General features: G+C 36.4%; 1 protein-coding gene and 1 long non-coding RNA gene across 3 annotated transcripts; one reads left to right on the forward strand and one right to left on the reverse strand.

Annotated features, from left to right (window-relative positions):
- On the forward strand, positions 1 to 2,596 carry LOC145795043 (uncharacterized). Its single transcript, XR_014335210.1, has 2 exons — positions 1 to 495; positions 2,110 to 2,596. It is a non-coding gene; the product is annotated as an uncharacterized LOC145795043 (long non-coding RNA).
- A 1,435-nt stretch (positions 2,597 to 4,031) lies between these two features.
- LOC114279404 (histone-lysine N-methyltransferase family member SUVH2) lies at positions 4,032 to 14,008 on the reverse strand. Of its 2 annotated transcripts, none has more exons than XM_028221636.2 (2): positions 11,651 to 14,008; positions 4,032 to 4,723 (listed from the first exon to the last, which is right to left on the reverse strand). In XM_028221636.2, exon 1 carries the CDS (start codon positions 13,729 to 13,731, stop codon positions 11,722 to 11,724), a length of 2,010 nt encoding a protein of 669 aa, XP_028077437.2. In that variant the 5' UTR covers positions 13,732 to 14,008; the 3' UTR covers positions 4,032 to 4,723; positions 11,651 to 11,721. The 2 variants fall into 2 exon arrangements, with proteins under 2 accessions (XP_028077437.2, XP_028077438.2); XM_028221637.2 differs by lacking the exon at positions 4,032 to 4,723 and adding an exon at positions 11,144 to 11,442 and having other exon boundaries at positions 11,651 to 13,979.
- Between the last annotated feature and the right edge of the window lie 1,203 nt (positions 14,009 to 15,211).

Here is a 15,211-nt window from a genome sequence, read left to right on the forward strand (position 1 = left end):
GCCGAAAGGATTCATGTTTAACCTTATAAATGGGAAACTTGCACCTGTAGGATCCATGTGTACATGAAAATGAGATAGAACACCAAACTTACAATGTAACGCTTACACAAGATAAAAAGTCACACTCAACCGGTAAAACCCCACAATCTGAGCATATTTATCACAGTGTCTCTCTCAATTGGTTGAACCATCTTTGTCAATTCCTCTCCCAAAATGATATGAACCTGTATTTATTTAGTGAATATCCCTCAACCTCGTACGACTTATCAAGTTAGGTAACCTATCTATTCAGACTGGTTGAGTTTATAAAATTACTTATAGTTTTTTTCATTTTAGAAATTTATATCAAAATATTTAGTGCAACTTTTGCTTATAATTTAATTTAATTTTTTTTTTTTTTTTTTTGGGCCAAAGTTAGATTTGATTGATAGACAAAAACAAATACATCAAGAGTGATTATTCTCAATTCTAGAAGAAATTACAGTCAATGTTCAGGTGCCGTTTGGTAACACTTACGTTTTCAGTTTTCTGTTTATATTTACAAAAATTTTAAAAACTCAAATAAAAACTTGTTTGGTAAAATTTTTGATTTATAAATCAGTGGCCTCAGTTTATAAATTTGGCCAAAAAATGAAAACACAAAAAATGTGTTTCCATTTTGAGTTTTCAGTTTTTTTTTTTTTACCACCCAACACTAGCCACCACCCGCCACCATTTTCCACCACCGTCTTCCGCCACCACCACCCACCACCACCTGCCACCACCACCCACCCCTCGCCGCCACCACCACTACCACCACCACCACCCACCCACCCACCCCTTGCCACCACCACCACCACCACCCACCTGCCATCCACCTGCCACTACCATCCACCGCCCGCCACCACCACCCGTCACCTACTTGCCACCACCACTCACCACCCACCTGTCACCACCATCCACCACCTGCCACCACCAGCCACCTACCATCCACCTGTCACCGCCAGCCACCTGCCATCCACCCGCCACCACCACCCACCACTCACCACCACCACCACCACCACCACCATCACCTACCACCCACCTGCCACCACTACCCACTCGCTACCACTGATCACCCACCACCATCACCCATCCACCCACCACCACTACCACCCACCACCCACTTGCCACCACCACCCACTTGCTACCACCCACCACCAGCCACCGTCACCCACCCACCCACCCACCCACCATCACCCGCCACCACCCGCCATCCGCCACTCACCTGCCACCACCACCCATCACAACTACCACCCGCCACCCACCTGCCACCACCGTCACCCACCCAACCACCATCACCACCCACCACCACCTGCCATCCGCCACTCACCTGCCACCACCACCCACCTACCGCTACCACTACCCACTTGTTACCACCCGCCGCCGTCACCCACCCATCCATCACCACCACCCGCCACCATCACCACCACCCGCCACCACCACCACCACCACCACCACCCACCCACCCGCCCGCCACCACCACCCGCCTGCCACCACCACTCACCATCCACCTTCCACCACCCATCACCACTCGCCATCCGCCACCCACCAGCCACCACCACCCACCTACCGCTACCACCACCCACTTGCTACCACTCACCATCCGCTACCCACCTGCCACCACCACCCACCTACCGCTACCACCACCCACCACCCGCCACCATCACCCACCCACCCATCACCACCGCCCGCCACCTACCACCGTCACCCACCCACCCGTCACCACCGCCCGCCACCTACCCGTCACCACCACCCACCCGCTACCACCACCCGCCATCCTCCACCACCACCCACCATCCGCCATCACCACTACCACCCACTCGTTACCACCCGTCACCCACCCACCCACCACCACCACCCACCCGCCATCAGCTACCCACCACCCACCGTCACCACTTTCCACCACCGTCTTCCGCCGCCACTTGCCATTTCTTACTCTTTTTATATTTTTTTAAACATTTTGTCAATTACCAAACGCGTTTGTAGTTTATGTTTTTTTAAAAATAAACAAAAAATAAACAAAAACCAGTTTATAAAATTTTTGTAAATATAAACTGAAAACGTAAACGTTACCAAACACACCCTCAGTGTTCCAAACCCGAACACACGAACACCCAACAACTGCGACCATCAACCAACAACCATAACCACAACATACTGTGGCCACCAACAAAAGAGACAAAGCCAAACCTCCATGAAAGAGGAAGAAAAGCCTCCATAAAGGAGAGAAAAAATAATAAAACAAAATACAAAAATATTGATAAAATCATCAAGGAACTAAATTCGCACAACTCGTAGCATAGAACCGACAAGCAACTCTGTCATCGGCCTCAAATCTGCAGTCCACGGAAGTGGTGGAAGTTTGAATGGTAGAAAACCTCATATCGGACAACAAAATCCTAGATCTAAGAAAAAAAAAATCACTAAAATAGACTAAAAAGACAGGGAAGAGAGGGAGATCGAATGTCACCGCCCCTTACTCTCCTGCCATGACAGCAAGAAAAAACTCTAAAGTTAGAGAGAGAGAGAGAGAGAGAGAGAGAGATCAATTTCTCTCTACTAGAATGTTCTGCTTACAACTTATGAGATAAAAATATATTAAATAAGCTTGATTATAGGAAAATAGTCAAGGCCCCAAAAAATAATCCCACAATGATGTAGTATGATAGGTATTAATTTTAATTTGACACACTCAAATACATAAGTTCAACTCCTTTACCACATCATAGTGAATGAATTTGTGACTCATTATTCCCAAAAAAAATTGTGAGTTTAAAATTTTGAAAGATCTAGCATTTTTCTTCTAATTATTAATAACTTTCAACTTTGTATAATTTGCCCCAAACAGACGTACTGTGACAACTCCAAAATTTAAAAGTGTACTTCTCAAATCCACTATATGCAAAATTACGATTTGATATATTTAAACCATATTGTAGCTAACTCTTATAGTTCAGGGAGTTACTCAAAAAATTAGAATTTTGAGCACATCGCATCATAACTTTGTACATATTATTTCATAACTAAAATCAAAGTGATGTAGATCATCTGCAAACTAAACCTACTTCAAGATAAGAAAGCTTAGAATTAGAAAGAGTTAATTTTTTTAAATCTGAACTTTACAACTGAACTTGCAAAAATTTGAGGTCATCAAATCCACCACAAGTCTCATTTTAATTATTTAAATCGTTTATATAATACGATTCTCTATGTATATCATTAATAAAAAATTTTAAAAAAAAACTCAATCTAATAATTGTAACATTTTTTATTTTATCACATTTATATCCAAAAAAATAAACGCGTATATTTTTAAAAATATATTATTCATTTTTTTGAAAACAAACATTATAAAATAAAAAGAGTACAATTATCATATCAACTTAATTTTTTTCATTGATGATATACAAAGTCCTACAAAATGAATAATTCACATCATCAAAACAAGACCCTCATTAAACCCCACAAATTCTTTTAAATTCATATTTAAACTTGTAAAACAACTTAGAAATAAAACAATTTTATTCACCCATCATAGCATTACTTACCTTCCCTATAAATTCTTACATGAAGTCCACTATTTTGAACTCCACTTGATTCTTACACTGAAGTAAACTATTTTGAACTCCTACAATCTCACTTCCCTCAAACAGGTTTAACATTTGGACGAAGGAAAACATGCCACAAAAAGTGGTTAACAAAACACTCCAAGTAAAGTACCCAGCAAAAACAAGATCTTCACCACACCATCATAAGCAGGGAAGGGAATTTGAGACGCATTTGCATTATTCCCTATCAATCTAAACAAGAAGCTTGAAAAAAACCCAAAGCAGAAAAAGAGTTACCAAGGTCTAGCACTTACAACTCCCTTCAATGTGGTTGGCATGTGCAAACAAATTGAATCAATCCAAGCCAACCACGAACTATTTATGAATAGCTTGATTCGCATATAGTCCTACTTCATGTATGAAGAGTATTGATAAGCCCCACAATCCACACAAATCTGAAAATACTGAGAATCCCTGTTCATCCTCCTTCGGAATTGACTACTTATTACATAACTTTAAAAAAACAAAACAAAAAAACACAGAATTTGTCTGCCTCTGCAGTTGATTTCTAATTACATAATAACAAAAACAAAAAACAAAAAATACAGAGTTTGTCTGCCTCTAGATCAATTATAATTCTCTGCCGCCTCAGTTTATTCAACTAAAACATGAAAAGAAAGCATCAAAAGAACTGGATTGCATTCCTTCATTTGCAAATGCATTGACGATACAATTCCTGTACAAACTAAATCAAAACTTGGATGGATTTTCATATATATACAAGCTACAAAGTACAAGAGTTTGTACAGTCATGCATACAAGTTCAAAAACCTCACACGCAGGTGGTGAGATTTGTTGGCGAAGAAATGTCCTGAAGCATCTTAATAGAAACATCTGCGGAAGAATCACTTACCTGAGTAAGGTCTTTCAGTTCCAATCAATTTGTTTATCCCCTTCAACATCAGGTAATAATTTGTGGTGTTGGGAATCGAAGACCAGTAAGTAGTGAGGTAACATGGCAGCAGCATGGGAGAAGAAGAGTAAAAGCTTCATGATAATCTGATGCAATATGTCAAAAATTGCTGCATTCTGTGCCAAGGAACAAAGAGAAACTGAGTCGCAAAAGCTGACGGCAAAGGATTGTCCATTCCAATCTGCATATGACAATTAAATTCAAAGATCTTTAGTCATCATCCACATTAAATGTCAAAACATAGCTGCATCATATAGCATTTCAAAAATTGGTAATTTTGAGACATGCCGATATTAATTAATACTGCTTTCACTTTGTTTTGCATGCTCCGTTGCTTTATTAAAGGAAAAAGAAAGAGATCAAGAACATAAGGGAAAACACACAAAATAGCCACGGCGTAAAACACTCAATAACATCAACTCAAAGCTGAGTATTATATTGTCCAAGCCCAATATTATTTAGGAAGAAAGATCAACATCTACTATTAAGTAAATAAATCTAACTAAATACTAATACTAACATTCTACCAATTACTTTTATGAGATCAAAATGCCTTCGGACCCACTGGCTTCACCCTAGGCTTCTGAATCCAATAATGGGCTTCCAAATAGTAAAGGGTTGCACCATCAAAAAGAGATCTAGAACACAGTATCCTAGAAGTAACTAGATCATACTTTCACCATTTATCAACATTAAATGAAGCATTCGATAGAACATCGGTAACCCAAACTCATAGGAATATCAATCATAAATATTCTTGCAATCCAACAATAGATCAGCACTATTATGTCCTTGGAAATCACGATTATCAATATTCAATACAAAGGTACATTTACTGCTAAAAAGACTAACAGCACTATATATTACCAAATCCCAAAAAACAGAAAGAATTAAACAAAATCACAGTCACTATAGAAACTCAAGCTGCTAAATTTCGTAAGGTAATTCAATTCTATACTAAAGTTTATTGAAAGATAGACTAAATTCTATTCACAAAAATTCACAGCTCAGCATTGCTAATTAATATAATCAAGTTCATTAAACCAAAAAAGAACTAAACTTGATCCAAAACGATGTCGTTTTACAATGTGTAGTTTAAAATAGAAAGGCAGTATTTTAATGTCATTTTGTTTTCATTTCAAGCTTGGGTTGTTGGATTATGCCTTTCGCCGACATGTCTTCTTGTGGTAAAAATCACAAGAAGATCATTATGCAGAGAAAATGGCAGACAATCCAGATTCTGCCAGTCTATAAGGAAATTGACCATCACAAAACACTTGAAGCAAAACCACGAGGATAAATTACGAATGTGAAGGACTAAGCAATAATTTAAGGAAGCACATGGGTGATGGATCATTTTGCCTTTTACAAAGCCTCTGTTAGACTCTTCTAGAGCTACTCGCACAAATCCAATTTCCTCATCCCACTTCAGCTGCTGTAAGACTCCAATTTCTGAGAATTTCCACCTAACAAACCTTCACTTATCCCCTTGACCTTTCATGGATCCTCCATGTTGGAATTATTAATATACCCCAATCTGCACTATGCTAAGTACCTTATTCAGCCCCTCCTTCGCCTAGCAATAAACTACATGTTCTACTAAATTGTCCTATTCAACAACAGGCAAAGGATACACAGCTACTGGATAGAAACATATATCACAGGGTAATACAACCACCAATCTCACCACCATCAAGACAATGCCATAAATCATAGCAAGCATAAAATGGAAAATCAGAGCCTGTGAACATTGTGTGTGGTAGCGGGGAAGAAAAAACTGAAGATTGTATTTGTCCCCCATGCAGGCAGGCATGCATGCACGTATAAAATGGTCAACTTGAAAAATGCAAATGGTTGAGTAGTTGCATTAAAATGTATTCACACATAATTCACATATACTCCATTTTTGCCTTTTATTGTCAACTATTCATACATAACCACTCAATGCCTTGACAATAGTGAACTTGAAAGTTATATAATAGTCTTATACATAGTTATATAATAAACTCAACTACTTATACATATTTGCTAGGTGCATCACCAACTAGGCATATCAGACACATATCTCATACCTTTATGTGAAGCATGATTATCAGAATTTCAATCCAAATCTTACAATCTTATGATTCATTTAGGCACAACCAATCCGGATCGTGTAGAAAATCCCTTATAGGTAGGATCTTTCAATCTTGATAGTTAGATCGTATAGAATCGTGGAATCCCGTTCTAAATCTAATCCCACCTGATCCAATTTGTAAAACTTGTTTTGTAGTGTATTCACTACTCTTTTTTTATAAATTTAATATTTATGCGTCTAAATACTAATTTTATGTGGTCCAAATAAATAAAAAAAATAAGTCATGTCGAACCAAAAGGCTAAGAAAAACAAACTGGGAAAATAGACATTCAAATATTGCAGTAATTTAAAAAAACTAATTAGCCGAAAATTCGAACTCAACCTTAGCAGGCAAGATGTACATAACTTTACCCCATTTCAAGAGGCTATTTCAGTAACTCAAACCTACGCCACCAAGGACACTAAAGCTAGGAAAATGTTTATGCATTGTTATAGAGTGCAAAGTATTTAGTTATAAAACTAGGAATATGCTAAAAACAACCCTAAGAACTGTTGTTAGTGTCGAAAAATGTGTAAAAAGTGTATTACAATATATAAAGTATTTTGGGATAAATAAAAAGTGTATTGAGATTATAAATATTTTGGCATTATGTGTCTTATTAACAAGACTTGGGATTGCCATTAGCACGACCCATAAAAATATTCTTCTCCACCGTTTTTGATGAAATGCACAACTTTTACTATCGAGGTTTTTATTGTATAATATTATATTTACATTTTACATGGAGCATCATATTTTTCACATTATCTCCACTTCCTTTTAGTATAATTTAGGTATATTTTGTGTATACATTTGAAGAAATATTTATTCAAATTAAATTATTATGTAATTTTTCTTTTTCAGTAAGATCTTATGATTTTCAATCCGATTCTACAATCTGATCCTATGAACCCCTTCAAAGAACCAATGTAGGATTCCAATTTTGACAATCTTGGTGTCAAGTGTCCAATGCCAGTATTTCACAAATTTCAAAGGATCCATGTAATGTAGTTCACAACAAATTCACCCTATGGAAAAATTGCTAAGACCAGCATTAGTGGAAACTAATTTTACGACAAGTCAAACCCACAAACAAAATGGTGGCAATTAAGGATAATAGCTTGGCTGAAAATTTGCTTCCATGTTTCTCGTTTATACCAACCAAACTAAATTGCAACACACCTATGTAACACACACAAAACGGGAAGCTTTGAAAAGTTTGTAAGAGACTAAAATTCCACCAGCTAGGAGCTAGGAGACTAAAATTCAACCTAAATGGAATTACTAGAAAGAGATTCAGATTCTTATGTGCGATTAAGGAGGCATTTTGCAAACGCAAGAAGGCATACTCAATGTTTTAAAAAGCACGCTTAGGAGCGCGCCTAATTCGAACAGGTTGAGGTGAGGCACAATATGCAAGGCGCAACTGAAGCATCGAGGCAAGGGCTTTTTTTTCAAGCCGTGGGTTTCATGGGCTTTACCTATTATTCTACTCCAACTGTTGATTAAGTGCTTTTTATTTCTTTTTTGGACTACAAACTAGAAGCATAGTTATTTTGAACTTTATGTGGATGATCTTAAAACTTGTTTTTGGTGGATGTGAATATGATACTTCATATTTGTTTATTTATCAAAAAACATATCTTTTGTTGGATATTATATTTATGGTTTTTAAACTTCACTATGAACAAAACAAATACAAAATAGAGAAGGAGTCTCTGGTTTGGTTTGGTTTGGTTTGGTTTGGTTTAGAAGATTGAATGTTATGCTTATCAATTATTTGAAATGGTGAAACTTGCTTTATTATTTTTGGAATTCTATATATATTTATGTTAAAAAGTTTGCCTATTTTATAATTTTGGTTTTCTTCTACTACTCGTGCCTTGCTTTGGTAAGGCAAGTGCCTCGCACTTAGGCTATAGGAGACCTTTTAAAACACTGGGCATAGTCTGTAGTCCCAAATGATCTAAGGTAAATTTGTACCTTAAAATTTTCTAGGAAAAACAAAGTTTAGTACAAAAATATTAGCTAACAAATAGCCGTTTTTCCTTCACCTCACCTATCTCTCATTTTCCCTTTTCTGTATATATATATAGTAAAGGCCATCATCAATGACTGAAATTTGCCCTGAATATAGAAATCATTCTATGTCATTACCAAGTAAAGTCTCCTGTGCAATTACCACAGTAGTCAAAACTTAAAAGGGACCTAGTGTTATAAAAAGGCACCAACACATGTATATCAATAGAAATCACTCTCTGCCACTTTCTTGTCCTTATAAATAACAATAGAACTATGTATTATCAGAGCGAATCACATGTTTAGGTTTGAAGTAACTAAAAAGGCACCAACACGTGTATATCAATAGAAACATGCCAGCTATTGTCAACAATTTCCCATGTGAATAACAAGGAGGTTTCAATTATCAAGATGATATCATACCCTCAATTTTTCCTTCTGCTCTTTTCTTTTTCTCTCTAATAGGTGTCACAATCTAATTTATAGCAATGATTCCATCTTTCAGGAATTGCAGAACACATGAATATAACTATGTCCTCCACATCTTTGTCTTCAGGTTAGTTGCAGCATATTTCTTTCATAATGCATTCCATCAAGAACGGTACTTTATTACCAAAGTTCACTTGTGCATAAATTGCTGCCTATCATCTTTATGCTTTTAGGACCTTCCACTCACACGAAAGTTCACTCTCATTGGCACTTCATTCATTTACCCATCCATATACTCTAACCAAAATTTCTGGCCTCGAATGACAAAATCTATTAATTTTCTCCTCTCCTTCATTTCCTCTCCCTATACAAATTTTATATATAACAACTCCACAGCTGAAAACCTAAAGCAGAATTTCAACTTTCAGAAAATCATCTTTGAGAGGACCTGACAATAGAGGTTTCAAGCAAATTTTTTATTTAATAAATATAAATAAATAAATAAGTAACAGGTTTTGAACCTCTTTAGCCAAACCCTATGAAAGAACAAATACTGAAATTATTCATAAAAGAGAGAACATTTCTCACTAGCAAATTTTTAGCCTAATTCAATAACTTCTGCAATTAAAGATAATGACACTTTCTGCAGTAAATTCCTTTATGGAAAATCAATAATATAACCCATGCCTATAAAAACAAAACTATAACATCCAAAACACAAAACAAGTAATAGTGTTATTTCAACTATTGCAACAATTTTTTTCGCAATGCAATAATTTTGGCAACTCACACAACAAAATGAGATCACTTTCATAATAAATAACCACAATAGTTTAGCGGAGTGCGAAAGACAAAAAGGTATGTACAATGACAGACAAAACCACCAAAAGAGAACTATCAGAAAATATTAAAGAACTTGGGTTAACTACATATTTGTTTAGTTTCGAATAAAGGGTTGTGCTTCACACCCCACTACCACCACCAAACATACTCTCTCTCTATAATCTAAGCTTGACAAAGGTCTATACTATCGAATGCTCTACCTCCAAGAGAAAAGGAAAATATTCTTCAAGAGGCTTCAAAGGGCCTACCATACGGACCCACCTCTACATGGACTTCAACTCTATTTTTGGAATTATCATTATTGACTGTTAAAGTCGTGTTGGTGCTCTATTTCATAAAACTTGGCGTTCTTGATGAGATAGTGTAGTGTTGTATCATGCAGTTCAAGTACATGGTTGGATTAACATTTAGGTTGACACCAGTATTTGAACTAACAGATACTATATAATGGGATGGCCATTATGCTATCAAGCGTTAAAACATCATTGTTTGAATAACAATTTTAGCTGAAACTACAATTTTCAGTACCTAGATTTAGGTTCAGATCCAGATATAACTACGGCTAGACAATAAAATACAAAAGCACAAGCCCTGGAGGAGAAAAGTTCAAATGATGTATTAGGGGCCCTAGATCAAAATATGACAGGCCATAATTTTGCTGAAAAAGGTAGGGAAGTAGTACTCACAGTTGCAGTAAGGCTACTAAAGTATCATGCAAATGCACAAGCAACCTTAGATGCTGAGTGTAGTTCTTAACAAAATAGAGATAGGTTGATGAGTATTGGTTAACCAAACATAAAGACAAGATTTCACAATTTTATTCCTGTTGGAGAAAAAGGAAAGAAATGAAGGAAGAGGCACAGAGTAAAAACTGAGAAATATCACCTAGTAATTTGAAAGATGGAAATAATAAAACCAATACACTAGGTGCTCATGAAAGACCACTCACATTTCTCATATTTTTAACCCAGCATCAACATATATATATACATATAATAAAAATATATAAACTATAAAATAAAAAAAGAAGAAGAAGAAGAAGCATATTCAACTGTTGAGTTAAAATAGATATGATGTCTTTAGGTGTCACCATTACTGAATTTAAAAGTAGAAGTAGAATAAAATCTTGAAATGAAAAGGAACATATAGATGACAAATAAAAATTCGAGAAAAGTAGAGAAAAGAGAGGGGGAGGCACATAAAGTAAGTTTCACAAATTAACCCTTAAAATGCAATGCAGAATTACACTGCAAACCATTCAATTGAAATCCTGTAAAATAGGCACTCTATGAAACAGGAGCTACTGATAAGGAGCAGGTCCAACAGGTCAACTAGAAACTAAAAGTTATTACAAGACCTCCAAACAAAACACACTGAAACTGAATCCATAGTTTTACACGACAATTCTATGGCAGAAAAAAAAAATTGCTTCTCTGGTTCACATAAATGCTAAAGGCTCCATCCTCCTGTATAAGCTTCACTGAAAAGATGACTGCAGTATGAAATAACACATTGAATATCACAACTAGGTTAATAATTAGGTTACACAGTTGACATTGAACTGAAACCACAACAAAGCAGAGGATGTATATGAATCACCATAATTTAGCAGACAAAACAAGAAATAAATAAATAATTTGCAGAAGCTAATGTAAATCAAGAGAAGATATCATGTTGTGCATGAAGGAAGTTGGGCTTACCTCAATGTATCACATCCCAAAGCACTGAATTGCATCACAATCAGAAAAGCACCAACTCTTCAAAGCCTTAGCTAATTACAAATACGAAGCTTCCCCGTCCATTCATCAGCCACCCCATAATCAAGACTGAGCTCTCTCAAAGGAGGGATGGTCTCCATCGCAAATAGCATAAGGTGTGGGAACAGTATATTATTGTGATCATATAGCACAAACTGCACCAGAACATTAGGACTCGAACTGTGGCTAATGTAACAAGAAACATTCCTCATTCTCGATACATCCATCGCAAAATCTAATGGAGGAATTGATGGATACGTTGGACGCACATAATCAGTAAATATCTGTGATAAATCCCCCCATTCTTTCCATCGCTCAGCAAACCGATTCGGATACACCAAACTATCTCCATTCATTGTAAAAATTTGAGCCTGCTCCCTAGTCAGAACAAGTCCAGCAAACTCGCAAATAAAAGCACCAGCTTGAATCAAGTCTAGAGACCTAACTCCCCAACCAGTTTCTCTTGACCTAAACACTTCAAATCTATTCCTCACTCCCTTTTGGCTCACACGATTTCTGCAACTCGGTGGGCAACGACAATTTGGTCCACATTCAAATATCACTGGTTTGCCTCTCACAAGAAGTCCATTTTGATCATAAGCAAACTCACCGCCATTTTTCATAGCACATTGACAATCATCCATACAACCCGAAATACAGTCACACCCATTACCATTTCCCCCATGATATGCATAAGGAGGGAATATACTCGTCACGATATACTCATAATACAATGGTACATGATCATTATCTATATCATTGTATAAAAAAACCGGGACATTTTCCTTGTTCATGGAGATATCAAAACTAATATTACCCATTGGTCTGACCGATAAAGGTCTAGTCCTAAGATTCTCAGCGAACCTCAAAACAGTACTACCCATCTCGGGTTGATTTTCAATTCTAGTGAGTCTGTATTTATAAACTCCAAAACCAGACCTACCCACATCAAACCATGTTTCACGAATTGTATATAACCCATCATAAACATAAACCTTACCACTGGCGCTACCTTCATATTTCCGGCCTCGAATCACTCTGACTTCAATCCCGTAATGCATACTCCGCTCCAAAGCAAGATTTCCGCCTTCCAACTTCTGATGAACACATTGCTTCGAATTCTTGTCTTGCCCACCTTGACCAGTGTAAATTATCTCTTCACCCCCATCTTCATCGTCTTCATACCCACCGGAGACAATTATACTCGTCGCAATTGGCTCGTGATTCGAGCTCTGACTCGCCGGAAGGTAATCAATCCCGGCTTGAGCTTGGCCATGGAGTCCAATTACACACAATTCCATTCTAAAAAAGAACAAATCACCAATGTAAACACCAGGGATCGGACCCACAATTCTCTTGTCACGATTCATCCACAATCCCCGATCCCTCATCACCGACGCAGACTTCAAATCGCCCCGATTCGACCGCCTCCCAAGCCCTAAAGCCCGCCTCTTCTCCTCCTCCGCCATGGCAAAAACCCTAAGCGAATCATACAGCATTCTCGTCTTCCTCACAAGGTCCCGAAAGTACCTCTGGTCCTCAATTCTCAAATCCGTAACCCTAACCAGTTCCGACGACCGCTGAAAATAGCGCCGCCGCGGCGGAACAACCACGGCGGAGACCTGGTTTTCCTCCGGTACAAGAACAATCGCGCGCGAATCGGGATCCGACACGTCAGCGTCGTCGAAACTCTGCATTCGCTTCTTACCGAAAGCGGTACGGAAAAGCTCCGAAATGCGATTGTACTCCGAATACACGTAGTTCTCTTCGGACGATTCGGTAGGGTCATGAATCGAGCCATCGGAGTTTGTGTTCAGTTCAGGAAATGCCGTATCGGGATGAGAATTGAAAGGAAAACTAGGGTTCGGGGTTGAAAAGTACGGTTGTTGGAAATGGGTTTGAAGAGGTTCGTCCAAGGGTTCGAGTTTGGGCTCCAATTTTGGGATGATGGTTGCGGTGGTGATGGTGGTGGTGGGGGGGTCAGGGATGAGGTTGAGGTCAAGACATGGGATGAGAGAACCCATTTCTTGTTCTTTTTTTTTTTCTAGAGAGAGAAAATTATAGTTCTGGAGAGAGAAAGAGAGGAGAGATATGGGGTGGTGTTTGTTGAAGAGTGAGAGAAGGGTTTTTAGGTGCTTGCAGAGAGAGAGTTGAAAGTGTGTTCATGGAGATTTTGGTGATCTCAGAGAGAGGGAGAGGGAGAGGGAGAGGGAAGACAGGTGAGGAATGTGTTGTTAGAATGAAGTAATGTAATAAGGGTGAATGTCAATTTGAAGACATTTTGAATTGACGATTTTACCACTGACTTTGCTTTACGGTTTAAAATTTAAAACAAAAAAGAAGTGTTCAAACTCTCTCGGTTTTACGAACTCGAATTTTGTTGGTGTTGTTTGGCAACTTTTTCTCCTAGGTTTTTTTTTTTATTAAAAGATAAAATTTTTACAAAATTAAAAAAAAAGGTAAATCTAAATAAAATATCATATCCAATTTTATAATCATTTTACTTTTTTTTCTCATAAACATCACATCCATTCACAAAAAAATTCAACTATCTTTCTAAATATTAAAAAAAAATTCTCCATTAATATTCTACAACTAAAAAAGCCTACATAAAAATTCACTTTCCAAACACGCACATTGTGTTAAAAAAAAAACTCAAATTTTGTTTAATTCTGAATTTTTTAAATATTTTTTTTATTTGTTATTTTTGCATATGAATAAGTTTTATGAGTTGTTTTAAAAAATGTCAAATAAGCTTTTTTTTATTATTTATTTATTATGAAAAGATATGTAAAATATAAAAATATTATATGACTTAAATAAGTCAAAAAATAATAAGTTGACTCATAAGGGTATTTTGAAAAGATAGTTAAAAGTTATTTTTTTAATTTTTTTGTAAGAAAAATAAATAAATTAAAAATTAAGAAGTGACTTTTAATTGATTTTTTAAAATAAGCGTAAGTTACTTCTCAAAAAAATATTCGTTTGGGAAGTGGCTTGGCTTTTTAACTTTTTGGTTTTTTTAACTATTTTAGCCTGGGTTAAAAAGTTTAGTTTGGGATATGATTTTTTGACTTTTTAACTTTTTTTATGAGAGAAGAGTGTAATAATTATGAATTAAATGTAATATTTTATTTTTTATGACTAAAATAACTTATTTTATTTTTTGTGATTAAAATAATCAAAAAAAACTTAAAAACCAACTTGTCAAACGGAGGCGTATACAAAGATAACACACAAGAATGATATACAAATTTCTCACAAAAGGTCGTTTCACATGATGTGGAGTCCACATGTGTGGCTACTACCCACCTCTTTTACAGGTTTTTAGTTTTTTTTTTTTTTTATGTATTTTAATCAAATTTTTTTTTAAATCAACTTAATATAAATGTATTTAAAAATAAAATATATAAATAAATTTTAAAAATATAATTAATAAATAAAATAAATAAATGTATTGAGCTTTTATATTTTTTCTATTTAGTAAATTTTTAAACTTTTTTA

Source organism: Camellia sinensis, chromosome 7 (assembly GCF_055761805.1).
Source record: "Camellia sinensis isolate YWXY chromosome 7, ASM5576180v1, whole genome shotgun sequence".
Classification (NCBI taxonomy): domain Eukaryota; kingdom Viridiplantae; phylum Streptophyta; class Magnoliopsida; order Ericales; family Theaceae; genus Camellia; species Camellia sinensis.

Bases quoted from the DNA above. Each gene is read 5' to 3' on its own strand.
- LOC114279404 (XM_028221636.2), bottom strand. From the start codon at position 13,731: ATGGGTTCTCTCATCCCATGTCTTGACCTCAACCTCATCCCTGACCCC.